The following is a 17,373-nucleotide window of genomic DNA, read 5'->3' on the forward strand; positions in this document are numbered from 1 at the left end:
TTAGCTTTCAAAATAACAGGACAAGTATCCCTACCATGCCCATAGCAGCCACATTCAAAGCAAACCAACTTAATCCTTTCATAAACAACACCATAAGATCGACCTTCAACTTCAGTGAAAGGAATGAGAGGCTTCGACAAATCAAGTTCAACACAAATTCATGCAAATTTACCTCTACCTTGGCTCATAGTGAAAGGATCGACCTTGACAGTATGACCAATCAAATTGCCAATTTTCCCCATAACATCAAATCAGAAATACTCAACATTGAGACCATTGATTCCACGCTCGTCCTTCATATTAAACCCAGGATTCCATTGTTGAGTCACAAGGTATTGACCAACAATTGGCCAAAGGCCACCAGTAAGCACATATTGCATATCCTCCTCAAGCAAAAACTTAACAATGAAATAATTATTCTCCAAATCAATCAAACTCATCGGACCCTTCATGGCTTAGCGTTAACGAAGCCAAGCATGAAGAAAATTATAAGTCAACGGACGACCCATAAGATTGATGATCACAGAAGTTTTCCCAGGACGATATAGACACTCCTTAATTGACTCAAAAAATCTAATGGAAAGAATATCCCTATTCATAACCACACAATCGCCATCACCAATAACCAGATTATCTTTAGCCATGCCAAAGACACCAGAAACCTTATCTTTAAAACTCATCAGCAAAGGAGGCACAAGAAGAGAAGAATCCTTACCATCACTACCTCCAACATCACACATCTCATGGGTACGAGCTTTTTTCTCACCAATACACACTCCATCTCCACCAGATTCACTAGATCCAGCAGAAAAAATGAATTTCGACATCGGAGCCGCCACCGTGAACGATGGTACCTACCACTAGAAGCAATAGAAGAGAAAGGTGCAGGAGAAAAAAAGTCTGGTTCTCCAGAGCCCTAGAGACTCTTTTCCGAGGGAATCAAAATCGGTGGTGCATTTTTTAGTAAGATTGATGTAACACCCCCACCCTATTTTAATTACCCATTTAAATTATTAAAATTTGTTTAATTATGACATTACAATTTTACCCTCAGGGATGGGGTCATTTTTGTCACTTTTTAACCCAGAAGGATTTTGGGGAAATGAATGGCACCATGACATATATCGCGTCGAGATGAGTGCGTAGACATGTAATGGGCTCAAATCAAAGTTGCAACGAAAAAATTACAATCAAAAGAAGCATAGTGGCAAAACCATAAATATTTCGAAGTTGGATTTTAAAATATCAGATTCCTGTTTCTCTATCTTCCTCTCTCTCTCTCTCTCTTCCTTCAAGAGCGACCAACTTCAGACGGAGATATCTCCTTCGTCTGGCCACCAAAACTGGTGCCATAACTTGCAAACTCTTCGTCTCTCTCTCCTCTTTCCATACATGCCCATATCTAGCCTTAATTCCAAGCGATTAAACCAAAAATTCGAGCCAAAGTGAAGCCCAAAACGGGTTGTTTCAAATCGGAACTTTCAAGAGTTTTTCCGGTTAACTCCAGCCACCACCGGCAGTGCTTTCGCACCCAAACCACTCCCCTACCTCTCCTCTGTAATTTCCCTCAAAGATCCGACCCAATTTCATGTAGAAATCATCGAATCTAAACCCAAAACTATCTAGATTTTTCGAAGGAAAAACCGTTCGTTTGAGGGCTTTAACGGCCAAATTAGTCTTCGACACAGGTATGAAACTTACTCCTCTTAATGTGCTTGATCGTTTGGCATAGGTCTTGACCTGCGGTTTGGAGATTTTTCGGTCGCCCGAATTTACTCTGGGCACCCACGCGCTGCCGGTGCGTGTGGCGGCACATGAGCAGTGTTTGGGTGACCCATTTGATCTTAAAATGATCCCCATATCTTTTCGTAAATGACGGTATGCTCAGATATGAATTTGGTTACTGTTTGACTTTCAATCGGATTATGCATATTGGGCGTTATCGGGGTTCGATTTGTTCAAACCATTGGATCGACTCCACTTTCATATATGTTGATCTAGGCATCTCTAGGATTGTGTAGGAAGTCGCAGATCGTGAGTCGGAGCCCCGGATGCTTCGATTCAATGACTTAAAGCTTGGGTTAAACGTTAACCATCGGATCGTGCGATCGCGAGCGATCCGACCGTTCGATTCGGACCAAACTTGCATGACATGTATAATAAACCCTGTTAAACCCGTAGGAACTTCGGTTGACCAAGTTTGGGCAGTTTGACCTCTCGGTTGACCGTGAGTCTTCCGAGGTAGTTTCACCCTTTGAGAAGTACGAGGATGATCTTATAAATGAGTCTTGATTGTTATTTGAGTTATTTTGTTTATGTTGGGATTATGAGATTATTTTATTGTTTTAATTGTGAGGTTATTGGATGTTATGTTGTTATTTGAAGGTATGGAATATGTGATTATGGGATACTTGATTGATTGGTTGTGAAAGTGAGTCTTGGGACTCGACTAGGATTATTAGGAAGCGAATGTACATTGTTTGAAATGAGCATTACTTTTCTAATATGGAATTGCATACATAAATGAGATTTGATATATGTTTTGACTACGATTTTATTTGAATGTGATATGGGATTTCCAGGGATTACTACTGTTAGTATTATTATTATTATTGTCATTACTATTATTATATATATGAGTTTGGGGTATCTTTGAATATTAGGAAATTGGATTGTGAGAATATCATCTTTTATTATATATATATATATATATATATTAGATTATGAAAGTAATTTATGGATTGTCTTGCATATTTATATACTCCGAATTATTTTGATTATTGAGACTATGACTATTTTGGGTTATGAAATTTTTGCTTTTGAGAGTTTTATATCTATATACGTATAAATATTTGGGTTATTGAGGTTATGGAACCTGTTAACGTGCTGGTCTTGACTTTTGCTATGCGTTATGAGATTTCTAGTGAATATTATCATTTCTATTATCATTATTGAAGTATATGAATTTAGGATTCAGACTGTGGTAATATTGGGGTTAGTTTGTTGTACATTTTGTATTTATGAAATTGTTAATAGTTATTATTACATAAATGGGTGTTATATCGCGATAGTGTTATCCAATATTTATGAATGATTTAGCCTATCGTTTATATTTCCAAGCTTGAGGTAGTTATATTTTAGTATCATTTAGTTTATAGCTTTGGAGGACTTTAAATGTGCGGGTATGGTCTAAATCAAGTTAATGAGTTTTCGGATTGGTCTCAATTTGAAAAGGAATTTTGTTTATTTATTTATGAACGGATCTTTGAAAAGTCGAGAAAGGGGTGGGAAAATAGTTTTGGGGAAGTGAGTTTGTGGAAACGGGGAATTTTCATGATAGTTTTGAGAAAGGATTTGGGAATTGGGTCGGTTGCATTTGGTAGAGTCTGTACACATAACTAGAATTGCCTGTATCTACATAGAGATTACTCTGTAGGTGTTTGGCAAGTAGATATTGTCTATACCCGCATATGTGGGTGTCCGGCTAGTGGATATTTTCTGTACCCGCTTATGTGTGAAAGGACCCGCCCCGAATTTTTCCGAAACCCGAGGCGAACCTTTTGAAATTCCTGACATCACCCCGATACCAGGCCCACTTACTAAAGACCGAGACTTCCTGCCGAAATTTCGGCAGAGTCTCCCCTAAAAATTGGACATTCCCAAAATTTCAACCTGCATAAAAACGCATTTAATATCCACAACTGGCAACATGCACAATATAATTTCATGCAAATTCTCATAAATGGCCTTCGGCCTTCCAATAATTCTCAAACAACTACCAAACAATTCAATACAAATTATGACTAATATTTAGTCTGCGGCTGCACCTAATAACCTTAGGCTGCCTACGTACCCTCCTTGAGGGATCAAGCCACACGTAGTTCTTCCCTAAAACCCAATTCCACACTTGGGCGATGCCTTATTTCATTTCTTTGTATTTCATATAATCTCCCCATACCGGTACAACCAACGCCACGTATGGGGCCTGTCAACACGCCGGATAACCTACGCCACGTGCGACCATGCCATACTGTCATAATATCTCCCCATACGACGGTACAACCAACGCCACGTATGGGGTCTGTCTCAACGCCGGATAACCTACGCCACGTGAGACCTGCACATCATATCACATAACTCCCCATACGTCGGTACAACCAACGCCACATATGGGGCCTGTCCCAACGCCGGATAACCTACGCCACGCGGGACCTCAACATCATATCACAAATCTCCCCATACGCCGGTACAACCAACGCCACGTATGGGGTTTGTCGACACGCCGGATAACCTACGCCACGTGCGACCTCAACACAATATCACAATATCTCCCCATACGCCGGTACAACCAACACCACGTATGGGGCCTGTCTCAATGCCGGATAACCTACGCCACGCGGGACCTCAACATCATATCACAAATCTCCCCATACGCCGGTACAACCAACGCCACGTATGGGGTTTGTCGACACGCCGGATAACCTACGCCACATGCGACCTCAATACAATATCACAATATCTCCCCATACGCCGGTACAACCAACGCCACGTATGGGGTCTGTCTCAACGCCGGATAACCTACGCCACGTGAGACCTGCACATCATATCACATAACTCCCCATACGCCGGTACAACCAACGCCACGTATGGGGCCTGTCCCAACGCCGGATAACCTACGCCACGCGGGACCTCAACATCATATCACAAATCTCCCCATACGCCGGTACAACCAACGCCACGTATGGGGTCTGTCGACACGCCGGATAACCTATGCCACGTGCGACCTCAACACAATATCACAATATCTCCCCATACGCCGGTACAACCAACGCCACGTATGGGGCCTGTCTCAACGCCGGATAACCTACGCCACGTGAGACCTGAACATCATATTGCAAATCTCCCCATACGCCGGTACAACCAACGCCACGTATGGGGTCTGTCCTAACGCCGGATAACTTACACCACGCGAGACCTAACTTTCACTTGGTGGTGCTTGTAGTGAATCCAAAATCCGGGGAGGTACTTAAGGTAGTGCGTATAGCACTCCAAACTGACATTCTAGACTCTTTTGTACCCTTGTACAAACATATTATAATTATAATTATATATATTAATTCTACTATTGTGTAACCCTCCACAATAGTCTAGTACCCGGTAATCTCCCCTAGAAAGGTGAGATTACTCCGGGAGACTCAAGGTCAACCAAGGGTCAAACTACTCTAACCCTGGTCAAACGGACCGGCAGAACCCATGACCTCCAATTTCGGATCTGAAAGTCCCTATGGGTTCTACCAGGTACAGGACACTTGTCCTGCAAGTTTGGTTCAGATCGGACGGTCGGATCGCTCACGATCGCACGATCTGACGGTTAATATAAAATATAAACTTTAAAATTATTATTCGGAACATCCGGGGCTCCGATTCACGATCTGTGAATTCCTACACGATCCTACAATTACCTAGATTAACATATAATAAATTTGGGTCCATCCAACGGCCCCAACCTATTTAACCCGGATAACACGTAATATGCGAATATCCGTTCGATAGTCAAACGACGTCCGAATTGAGATCCGCAAAATCCTACGCACTCGTGACAACCTAAGGATCTCATCGGAACACATTGCTACTTTTTCTACAGTGCCCACACGCCGCCGCAAGCGCCGGCAACGCGTGGGTGCCCAAAGCGATAATGCTTCGCCGGAAAATCTCAAAACCACGGCTCCAAACTCCTACCCTAGGTATAACACCCTATTTGGAGCCACTTTTGTTCTTGGACCTACCCAAAAAAGTGGCCGGAAATGGCCGATCACGGAGGCCGAAGTTCGGCCGATTTTCAATTTGAAAATCGAGTTGTCTACGCTAAGAATCGATCTAATCCTACCCAACCATCAGCTAGAGCAGCTCGAGAGGTTCAAAATCCATACCTGGGTCGACGGAATTGGTGGCCGGAGGAGGGAGATCGGCGGCTTTGAAGTTTGGATGACGTCGGCCGCTTCATCTCCAGATTCCGGCGAATCCGCGGCGGTTGGCGGCGGGAGGTGGCTGGGGTAGGAAGAGGACGATGGCCCGGTCATTTTGGTACTGGTCCCGTCGTCATCGGTGGCCGGAGGAGAGCACGGCCGGCCAAAACGTGGCCGGCTGTCGCGCGCGAGAGAGAGGAGAGAGAGAGAGAGAGAGAGAGAGAGAGAGAGAGAGAAAACCAGATTTTTATAAAAATCTCATTTCGAAATATTTACGATTGTGCCACTGGGTTTCTTTTGGCCATATCTCTCTCGTTACAACTCCGATTCGAGCCCACTACGTGTCTATGAACTCGTCTCAGTACGACCTATCCAAAAATACTAGTCACTGCCCCAAACTCTCTCCAGTTAAAAATATGACTAAAATACCCTTAAATAATTAAATAATTAAATAAGGGTTAAATTCGGGGTCGGGGTGTTACAATGTGGGTGTTCGGCCACTGGATATTGTCTGTACCTACATGGAGATTACGTTGTAGGTGTCTGGCCAGTGGATATTGCTTGTACCTACATGGAGATTACTTTGTAGGTGTTCGGCAAGTGTATTGCTAGTGATTTGTCTATACCTACATTGAGATTACTCTACAGTTGCCCGACCATGATTTTTCCCAGCCACCTACCCGATTTGTATACACAAGTGGTTGACTAGTTTCCCCCATCCCTTGCCTGCCTTCGAAAACATATTGGTTGCCTTCGAAAAAAATATCGGTCTCCTTCGGAAACATATCGGTCGCCTTTGGAAATATATCGGTCGTCTTTGGATTTAGTGATATACCCCTTAGTGGGTTATAGTAGGATATGCGCTTTACGGATGGTTGCAGGTATGATTTCAGGTAAAGGTTTAGTCTGAAACTTTGTTTGTTTTGGATTCGGATTGTGTTGTAATATAAAGATAAAGAATATAATGGTTGGTTACAAACTCAAGTTTGATTCAAAAATTTCATTATATAAATTGTGATTGTTTTTAGTATGAAAGAACTACGTGTGGCTTGATCCCTCGATAAGGGTACATAGGCAACCTAGGTTAACCTAGGTGCAACAGCAAAATAAACGGTTTGAGTTATGCTTTGGAATTATGTGGCTACTTTAAAGTAAGAAAAAAATTCATAGATTACGTTGACTTTGCCCGGGTAAGTTTGAAGTCGAGGCTGGAGGCCTATCTAATAAATCGCATGTGTTAGCATTGTGCATGCTGAAGTTTGGAAATATTAAACTGTGATATTTACAGGTGAAAATAATTTGGAAAATGTCCGTTTTTCTGGGGAGACTTTGCTAAAATTTCGGCAAAAAGTCTCGTCCCTCTTTTCCTTGATTTGGAAAAGAGGCTATGTCGTTAGTAAGTGGGCTCGGCATAAGCTTGATGTCTGAAATACCACATAATTTATCACGGATTCCTAGAAATTCGGAGTGGATCCTATCAATTGACTCACACGCCCATTTTACACCACCCATTTTGTTGTACTAAACGTTTTTTCTTTATCATCGCTTTATTGACAAGCTCATAATAATCTCCACTCTTCTATCTCCATATTGTTAGTTTAGATTCTAAAGAAGCAGAACAGTGACTGAAGTAACTTGCAATACACTAAACAAAATTCCAAAGTCTTTGTTTCAATTAACTTCTTTTAATTACCACAAACTTTCGTTCGATGTAGATGGCAAAGTAGCACACTTGCATGGAAATATGGAAATACCTATGTATCAATATAAATTCGGTTAGTTTACCGGCTTTGATTAGAAATCCCATAAAATCCATTAAACTCAATAGTTAATGATGGTGTACTCACTCAAACCCACACCCCACACTCGGCCGTACTAAGAACATTCACAATCATGCTCTCTATTTTTTAGTTAAAGTTTAGCTAAAAACATATAAAATTTATTTTAGGAGCTCTCTATAAAATTTAAACTTCAATCATGCTCTCTATTTTATGAAGTCATAAATGCTATAACTCTTTTTTGATTGTTCCATCACTATTAAAAAATAAAATAAAAAATAGTTAGCATTAAATAACGGTTTGAAATACTCATTAAATAAAGCAGCATTAAATTATAAGGAGCCACTAGGAGTCCTTTCTCTCTCCTCAGATTTAGGAGCTCCTAGAGGACCCTCTATATTAGGAGGTGGATAGAGAGCATGGTTGGAGTTGTATTTTTACAGTTCCTCCCTAAAATTTGTCCAAATAGGTGGTTTAGGAAGCCCATTATGGATGCTCTAAGGCCATTCCCAATAAAGGTCTTAAATGGGGCTATACCTTCTTAGGGCTAAAAAATATATGCTTAGGGCCCAAAAAGAATAACAGGGCTAGCTGCCAATTTTACTTACCAGGACGAACAAAAAATAGGCTCAAACTTAGCAGAATTCGTTACCTTCGATCATAACAAAACAATAGTCAATGAATTCTGCATATAATTCTCAAATTGTTGAAAATTTAACAATAATAATGTGAAATAATTAAGTTTAAGATCCCATATAGTTTATGGTCCATTGTGTATATATTTTATATATAATATCAAAATGAATTAGAGGTCAAACATGTGAGCTATATTTTAAAAATTAGAGGTTCATATCTGAACATTTTCTTGGGCACGTAGATTGCAGATCATTTTTGGGGGCACGGAGAGAGCATATGGCATGGCCGTTCAGTAGAATCAATACTCTATAAATTGTGACCAGTCTTCGGTACACCTGCTCATATCATTTACTTTATCAAATTCAAACCCCAGCTGCTTCTAGTACACTAGCTATATCATGGAGCCATGGAAATGTATTGGTTTTGGCTTGCTCTTCATGTTGGGAGCTTGGTCTTGTGAAGCCACCTCTCGCAGTCTCCAAGATGCATCTATGTACGGGAGATACGAGCAATGGATGACTCGTTATGGTCGCGTATATAACGACGTTAACGAGAAGGAGAATCGTTTTAAGATATTCAAAGAAAATGTGGCGTTTATAGAATCATCCAATAACGATGTGAACAAACCCTACAAGTTGGGTGTTAATCAATTTGCAGACCTTACGAATGAAGAGTTCAAAGCCTCAAGAAATGGATTCAAGGGGCATGAATGTTCCACAAAGACGACTTCTTTCAAATACGAAAATGTTAAGGCGCCAGTGCCAGCTACGATGGACTGGAGAAAGAAAGGAGCTGTAACCCCCGTCAAGGACCAGGGCCAATGTGGTAATTAAGCGTCTAGGTTCATTATTGTTAATCATTTATAGTAACACTATATACGCTTCTTTTGGAGTTTAGTAATATTTTTATGTTATTCTAACTACTATTAATTGCAAATTGCAATGAAAAAATAGGATGTTGTTGGGCTTTTTCGGCAGTGGCAGCGACGGAAGGCATTACTCAGCTTACAACTGGTAAACTGATCTCTTTGTCTGAGCAAGAGCTAGTTGACTGTGACACCAGCGGTGAAGACCAAGGTTGTGAGGGTGGCTTGATGGATGATGCCTTTCAGTTCATCCAACAAAACCATGGGCTTAGTGCGGAAGCTAATTACCCCTACAATGGTGTTGACGGTTCATGCAATACCAAGAAGGCAGCAAGCATTGCAGCCAAGATAACTGGCTATGAAGATGTGCCTGCAAACAGCGAAAAAGCACTTCTAACCGCTGTTGCTCATCAACCAGTTTCTGTTGCCATTGATGCTGGAGGTTCCGATTTCCAGTTCTATTCAAGTGGTGTCTTTACAGGATCCTGTGGAACGAGCCTTGACCATGGGGTTACCGCTGTTGGTTATGGCGTTAGCGATGATGGGACCAAGTATTGGTTGGTTAAAAACTCATGGGGGACAGAATGGGGTGAAGAGGGGTACATAAGGATGCAAAGAGATGTTGAAGCAAAAGAAGGTCTATGTGGCATTGCTATGGAAGCCTCTTACCCCACTGCTTAGCTTAAAATTAAACCAATGCCTACTATATGATTTGTAAGTACTATGATATGTACTTGTATGTGTAAAATACTTTATAAGATATGTACTGTGGCTGTAAGAAAACTTAGCCATTTGTGAAAAGCTTTTTCAGTTTCTTTTTGTTGGATTATCAATACCCTGATCTATTTAGAACGGTAAAATCACTGGGTTTTAAAAAGAAACAGATATTCTTCCGAACAGTTCTTATTAGAGAAGAGAAATAGCCAATTGTGTTTTTAGCGTTTGAGGCCTTCACAACAAAAAAAATAAAATAGAAAATTTGAGCATTCTTCTTGAAGACGAAAGGAATTTGCCAAAAAGAGACAGAAGAATTCCAAAAAACAATGAAGAAACCATTAGAGCATTTTGAACTTGTACTATATTGTCCTTCAAATCATTATGTACTATTCTTCTGGCAGTCCGGCTCATATCAGAACTTAATTTTTCTGGCCGACCAAATAAGTTAGCAGATAGTAATTTTGATAACTATATAAACTGTGAATAATCTACTATTTCAGTGTACCAGCTGCTCTTTAATTCATTGACTTTACCAAGCCCTAGCTGTCTCTGCATGGCATTGATCCTTATGTCTATTGGTAAACGGTTTTTTTTATCTCTCAACAAGGAGAAGAAAAATATCAGAAATGTACCCAAATTATTCTTGTTTGACAGATATATTAGCAGTTCCAAAACTTGTGGCACATTCAACTGTTATTTGAAAACAGAAACAGCCAATGAAACAATTAAAACAATGGAGAAACTGAGGGATTTGAGAAAACAATGAAGAAACCATGCGCATTTTGGACATGTGCTATTGTCCTTCATAGCTTTGGGTCCATCAGCACATAGTACGAAACCATTTATTTACTATTAATCTGACAGCAGGGTTCATATAAGAACTTTTACTTGGCGACAAAATAAGATTGCAGATATTGTTTGGGGACTCCGTGATAGGAAGGTCATCAAAGCATTATTTAAACTGCACTTTGGTTCATTTACTTTACCAAACCCTAGCTTCTCCCAGTACTAGCTATACAATGGAGTTCATTAAGCAGCTGTGGAGATGTGTTTGTTTGGTCTTGATCCTTATGTTGGGGACTTGGTCTAGTGAAGCCACTTCTCGTAACCTCCAAGATGCATCAATGTATGAAAGATACGAACAATGGATGGTTCGTTATGGACGTGAATACAATGATGTTAATGAGAAGCAGAAGCGTTTTGAGATATTCAAGAAGAATGTGGCATACATAGAATCCTCTAATAGCGATGTAAACAAATCTTACAAATTAAGTGTAAATCAATTTGCAGACCAAACGAATGAAGAAGTGAAAGCCTCAAGAAATGGATTCAAAAGGCGTGAGTACTCCACAAAGACTACTTCTTTCAAATACGAAAATGTGACAGTAGTACCAGCTGCCATGGATTGGAGAAGCAAAGGAGCTGTAACACCCATGAAGGACCAAGGCCAATGTGGTAAGCCTCTAATTTTTATTTATAAGTCGAAATTATTCTTCTTCGGGAATATTTTCAATTGTTGTTGTTTGTTCTAGATACTATTTAATTGCAACAAAACTTATACGTGCAGGAAGCTGTTGGGCTTTTGCAGCAGTGGCAGCTGTTGAAGGAATTACACAGCTTACAACTGGTAAATTAATCTCTTTATCAGAGCAGGAGGTGGTTGATTGTGACATCAATGGCGGAGACCTAGGATGTGGCGGTGGCTGGCCCGACGGTGCCTTTGAGTTCATCAATCAAAACAATGGCCTTAGCTCCGAGGCTAGTTACAACTACACGGGTGTTGACGGTAGATGCAACACCCAAGCTACCCACGCAGCCAATATAACTGGCTACGAAGATGTGCCTGCAAGCAATGAGGAAGCCCTTCTTAAGGCTGTTGCTAACCAACCTGTTTCTGTTTGCATTGATGCTGGAGAAAACGATTTCCTATACTATACAAGTGGAGTCTTTGCAGGATCATGTGGACTAGAAATTGATCATTGTGTTACCGCAATTGGTTACGGCATCAGTGACGATGGCACAAAGTATTGGTTGCTGAAAAACTCATGGGGCACGGATTGGGGTGAAGAAGGGTACATGAGGATGCAAAGAGATGTTTATGCAAAAGAAGGTCTATGTGGTGTAGCTACGCATGCGTCTTACCCCATCGCATAAATAAATTTACCATCAAACTAATACAAATACCAAGATATACTAGGAGGTGCTATGATGTGTATCAGCTTGTAAAACTTCATAAACACATTGCATCCGTTCAGCTTTTGTTTAGTTGAACTAATAATATTTAATTATATTGAATTTAACCATTTTTTTAGGATCTCTATATAGCAAAAAGCGTTTTCCTATCAAAGGGGAAAATATACGACCCTGCTTTTTTTGGTCAATCACAGTTCATTCATGCCCCAAAACTATGGGGAGAAAAAAACAGAGATTGCAAGAGCCGAAAAGGCCAATAAATAGGAACAAAGAACAAGAAGCACATGGGATGGGAGTTCAAACTAAAAACCAGTATAGTCTACCAAAATGAATCTTCCCCATCACAAAGCCAAAACAAAATACAAAACAAAAGCAAACAAAGCCATCGCCGCAAAGGGAACAACGACGACACCAACATAACCACAAAAGATACACTTCCCTCACACAAATCAGCACCTTTGCACAAAGAAACCCACCAGTTTGCCGCCGAGAACAAAATTCCCCAAAGCACAAAAGTACATCAACACAAGAACATGCATCCAAGACTCACAATCTCCGTCAAGCCCGAATATGCCTATCCACCATAGAGAAAACAACAACCATTCCAACCATGGTATATCCCAAAAGACCAAAACCAAGAGTGGAAGATGGTGGTGCAAACACTAGAGCAGGAGCCATAGCAAGAGCTCTATACATTTTCCAATACATATGCGAAACTTCGCTTGTAGAAGTAGTTGTTGTAGCCCAATGGAGAGGCCAGATCCAGAATAAGGAGAAGGCGAGAAGAGGAGGGGATGTAGAGGAGGAAGTAAATTTGTTTGTAGGGGGTGTTTAGTGAGGAACGAGGGACACAAACTCTGCTTGAGACATTTAAGCTCAGTTCTGAGCACAAGGCTCAAACAACCACCACTATGGGGAGGAGCCACCAACTCTTAAGAGAGCCACAGGCAGAGCCAAACGGGCTCTTGCCAAAAATAAAAACACCCACACCAAGAGAAACCAATGCAGGAGAGATGGAGAGGTAGCAGAGCAAGAGAAACCATTGTATTCTTGGGTCATTTTCATTACGTCGCATGCCTTGAACATTAATTAGTATCATTACAACTCATCACCTAAATCAATCCCAAATGTGCTGGCCAATCTAGGTCAGAAATCAATTGGTTTCATCTTATGTTACGAAATGTGGTCTAAGACAAGAAACCTCCATCAAATCTACAGCCTAATAATGCACAAAAACTATGAAACGCGTTGCTTAGTACACAAGCTAATTACAGCTAAGGGAATTATCCTATTTCAGTTATTTCATTCGTTGAAGACTCTCTGAGAAAATCAACAAATATTCCACCATCAAGTTAAACATAATTTCAGAGTTATCTACACTCATCAAACTTCCAATTGGTTAAAATGGACGGAATTGAAACCTTGACGTAACTTAATCCTAACTCAAACTTTAATTGTTGCTAAATGTTGCATTGTCTTATGAAAATCTTGCTGTATCCTGACCTTCATTTATATGTACTAAGATAGTTGTGGGAGCAAATTTCCCCACGAGAATATTCGCCGTCGATTCCTTCGTCTTCTCCGCCTCTCTTTCTCCCTGCAAAACAGATCGGAGTAAAAGGACCACACCCGGGGGGTGTTGGCCAAAGGCCCTTCGATGCCTAAGTTAGGTAGGGTAATTCAAGGAAAACCGGGTGGCCGGAGCCGTGTGTGGTGGCCGGAGCCTTGTGTGAGAGAGAGAAAGAGAGGAGGTGGCTAGGGTTTTTGAGAAATAATTTCTGCAGAGTTTTAGTAGGAATTTAGGCATACCTCATCCTTGTGCATAATTCAGTATTTATAGTGGCCTTGGAGAGGTTGGTGGGGTTGGTGTAGCTGGTGAGGTTGGTGTGGTTGGTGTAGTTGGTGAGGTTGGTGTGGTTGGTGAGGTTGGTGTAATTAGGGATTATGGATTTAACCGAATCCCTAATTAAGGCGAGGATCAAGTAACCCCCAATTTGATTAGATAATTCCCAATTAGGTTAGGTAACTCCTAATTAGGTCAAATAATTCCCAAATTAGTTGGCCTAATTATTTGACCTAGGGTTTTGATTTAATTAGGTTCCCACAAATGCCCCCCAGCTTCTGTATGGCGTGTGACGGCATGTAGGAGATGTGGATTAACCGTTGGGCCATCCAATTGCAACTGGGCTTCCTTCTTTGGTTTGGGCTCCTGTGTGGAGGAGGCTTTCTACTTGCTAATTTTCTGAAATTGGACTCCTAGTCGGAATGGGCTTGAGATTCCTTGTAGGTAGGTAAAGGAACCTTAATCGCTTTAAATATGAGGCTCTTCCTTGCTTGTCTTCAAACCGCAAGAAACACTTCCCATATTCCAAAGAGAGGTTCTTTGAAAATTGTCTGCTTACCAAGGGAGAGAGTGCATCTTTAGGTAAGATATATATATATATATATGTATATTTATTTATATATATGTATATTTATATATATATTTTGTCTTCTTGGCTGTGGGTCCAGCATGGGGAGCTTTAGCAGCAAGGTGAAGTGGTCTGCTAAGGGAGGCATGCAAGCCTGGTGCGCGCTGGTGAGCCAAGATGATGCTGGTGTGTGTTGAAGTAGGCTAGTCCTTGCGCTGGAGAGAGGCTGCAGTCTGGGCTCGAGCTGGGGCGCGCTAGGATGGGCCATGCGCGCTGGGCATGGCTGCTGGACCAGGGGAACAGCTGGGCGCGTCTTGGGCCGCAGGGCTGGAGTGAACGGAGCAGGCCTGTGCTGGGATGGGATGCGAGCTAGGCCGGAGCGCGAACTGAGCTGGAGGCGCGAACTGGGCTGCTGCATCAATAGGCCACGTGTGCTGTGCGCCAAGTGGGCTCGGGCTGGCAGGTGCTGGGCGCCTCTGCAGATTGGGCTGCAGCTTGTTGGACCCCTTTTTGCTACTTTTTTTTTTGTTGCTGTTTTTGTTGTTGTTCACGAACTAGGAATTTTAACGCAATTCCCTTCGCTATTTTTTGCAGCTGCTCAATGACCATGCCTTCTGAAAGAAAGAGCTAATCACCAAGCTCACAAGTACTATTGTACCTGTGGGGCGGTTCTCAAGTTCCCAAAGAGAAGTTTGTGGCCAATTTGCATCGTGTCACCACCGAGGCCCAGTTCAAAACGTGGCGTGCCCTTTTCGACTCCGCTATACCCAAGGATGTGCATGTCAAGTTGGTAGAGCCTTTGTCTGACACTATACGTCGTGTGGATCCGAACAATCCAGGCGCTAAGATTATCACGTTCCGCCCCTTCTATTTCTCGCTGGGTTTCACGTTTTCGCTATCGAAATTTTTCAGGGAGGTGTTCTGCGCCATGGAGTGTGCCCCGAGCCAGTTTACTCTGAATGTTTATCGGGCGGTCATCTGCTTTGAAAATGTGAGCCTTTTCTTCAAGCTGGATTTGACCGTGCAGGAGTTCTTCTACTTCTTCGAGGTGAGATGCTTCGAGAAATATGCCCAACTTCGCGCACGCGAACCCAAGTTGTTTGATAGTCTGAGTCAGGGCGATCATGTATGGAGCAAGGATGTGCTAGAGGTCAGTGGTAGATGGGAAGGAGAGGTTGGCGACGGTCCGCTCGTTCCTCTCACCTACTGTGATGGTAAGTTGCATCCCTCTGATCTGCTACTGTTGCCATGGAATTCTTTGCTGTGTCTGACTAACTTTTGTCTTATGGTTGCAGATGATGCCATCCGAAAGAAGCTCGTTCTCGACCCGGACATGACGAAGGTTCGACAAGCTTTGAGCATCCCCGCCAAGTTTCGTGAATGGCATTGGCTGTTGAGCAAACATCGGAAGAAAGTCGGTGGCCTGCCCCCTGCTGAAGATATTGAAAGGTGGAAGTCGCGCTGCTTGGAACTAAGTGACTTGCCAGTTGAGCAGGAGGAGTCATCGACTGAGTCCGCCGAGGGTGGGAAAGCGTGCAGTAGCTTTGCTCGAGATGAAGCTGCAGTTTCAAGATCAGTGGATACGTCTCCACAGCCAAGGCAGCCGAGATCTTCTCTTGCCACAAACAAGTCTTCCACAAGGGAGGTCTCGCCTGCTCAGAAGGCCCATATGGGAGTTGCTCTTGCCTCGTCTGCCGGGATCAAACGCCTCGTCAGCACGAGCATCAAGAAGGTCAATGGCATGTAGGAGGTTCGGGAAATTTTGCTCAAGTCTTTGCCCGTACTGCCTAAGACCCGTGATCTGCCATGTAAGGAAGCCGCTGGGAAGCAAGGTTTGGGTCGTCTGTGTCGATCTGGGAATCAAGCTGAGAGGACTGTACCTCTGCCTAGCAACCATGACTCATCTGCGGGGCCATGAACAGTCAAGTGCGGGGCTGACTCAATGTTACAAGTTGTAGCCAAAAGAGCTAAAGAGTCGTTTGCTCGAGCGAATAGTCCTCCAATCGCGCGAACTGCCTGTCCGGAAATTGGTGATAGCTCTGCTGGGGGCGAGCCCGTGTCTGATCTGCTGAACACAGGCTTTTTGTCAAGTCCGTCTGCTTATGCTAAGCTAGTTGATCACGTGTATCGAGCTGGTGACCTTTGTGCTTTCTCGAGCCTTCCCTTGGATAAGCAAGAAGAAGCTGCCATGTATCATCTTAAAAAAGGAATGGTTTTTGCTGTTGGGGCCATGCGGAACTCGCGTGATGTTGCCCCCTCTTCTACCCTGCTTGATGAGCTGGTAAAGAAGAATGTCGACCTGACTGACAAGCTCTCGAACGAGCGAATTCGCCATGACGCGAGGATTTCTGAGATGAAGGAGAGTATGTCCGTGCGCAAGGAAGCCTACTTCTGCCTCGAACGTAAGCATGCTGCTTTGGCCCAGGATCGTGACAAACTGCTGGTCAAGTTTGACACCCATGTGGAAGCCACGGAGGCATCCAAGCAGGAGATTGCTGCTAATGTGTACAAGCTGGGATACCTGGATTTTCAGAATGGTGCTTCTCCTTGCTGCCCTCTCGAAGATGATGACGGTGAGCAGTCTGGTCTTGACCTGCCCCCCGCTCAGAGTGAGCAAGTGGATGTTGTGAATGCAGAAGCAGTTGACGAGCAGATAGCAAATGAAGCGGCAATTGAGGAAGACAAACGCCAAGGTGGGTCAACTGATGAGGCTAAGGCAGATACGAAGGAGCAGGCAGCCGAGGTGGTTGAGCAAGTTGTGCCGGTTGGGCAGAATGAGGCTGTTGCCAGCGCAGTTGAGGATGTGA

At 42.7% G+C, this 17,373-nt stretch overlaps 2 protein-coding genes across 2 annotated transcripts; both read left to right on the plus strand.

Annotated features, from left to right (window-relative positions):
* Positions 1,873 to 9,926, plus strand: LOC18781195 (senescence-specific cysteine protease SAG39). Its single transcript, XM_007212523.2, has 4 exons — positions 1,873 to 1,878; positions 2,182 to 2,241; positions 8,764 to 9,205; positions 9,334 to 9,926. Exons 1-4 carry the CDS (start codon positions 1,873 to 1,875, stop codon positions 9,924 to 9,926), a joined length of 1,101 nt encoding a protein of 366 aa, XP_007212585.2.
* LOC18781424 (senescence-specific cysteine protease SAG39) lies at positions 10,982 to 12,116 on the plus strand. The gene is made up of 2 exons (XM_007214403.1): positions 10,982 to 11,417; positions 11,530 to 12,116. The coding sequence occupies exons 1-2, from the start codon at positions 10,982 to 10,984 to the stop codon at positions 12,114 to 12,116; spliced, it is 1,023 nt and encodes a 340-aa protein (XP_007214465.1).

This window comes from Prunus persica, chromosome G3, assembly GCF_000346465.2.
Source record: "Prunus persica cultivar Lovell chromosome G3, Prunus_persica_NCBIv2, whole genome shotgun sequence".
NCBI lineage: Eukaryota > Viridiplantae > Streptophyta > Magnoliopsida > Rosales > Rosaceae > Prunus > Prunus persica.

Bases quoted from the DNA above. Each gene is read 5' to 3' on its own strand.
- LOC18781195 (XM_007212523.2), top strand. The intron at 2,242-8,763 runs GTAGTTTCACCC...AGCTGCTTCTAG, and splicing joins TTGACCGTGAGTCTTCCGAG to TACACTAGCTATATCATGGA. The intron at 9,206-9,333 runs GTAATTAAGCGT...ATGAAAAAATAG, and splicing joins CAAGGACCAGGGCCAATGTG to GATGTTGTTGGGCTTTTTCG.
- LOC18781424 (XM_007214403.1), top strand. From the start codon at position 10,982: ATGGAGTTCATTAAGCAGCTGTGGAGATGTGTTTGTTTGGTCTTGATC. The intron at 11,418-11,529 runs GTAAGCCTCTAA...TTATACGTGCAG, and splicing joins GAAGGACCAAGGCCAATGTG to GAAGCTGTTGGGCTTTTGCA.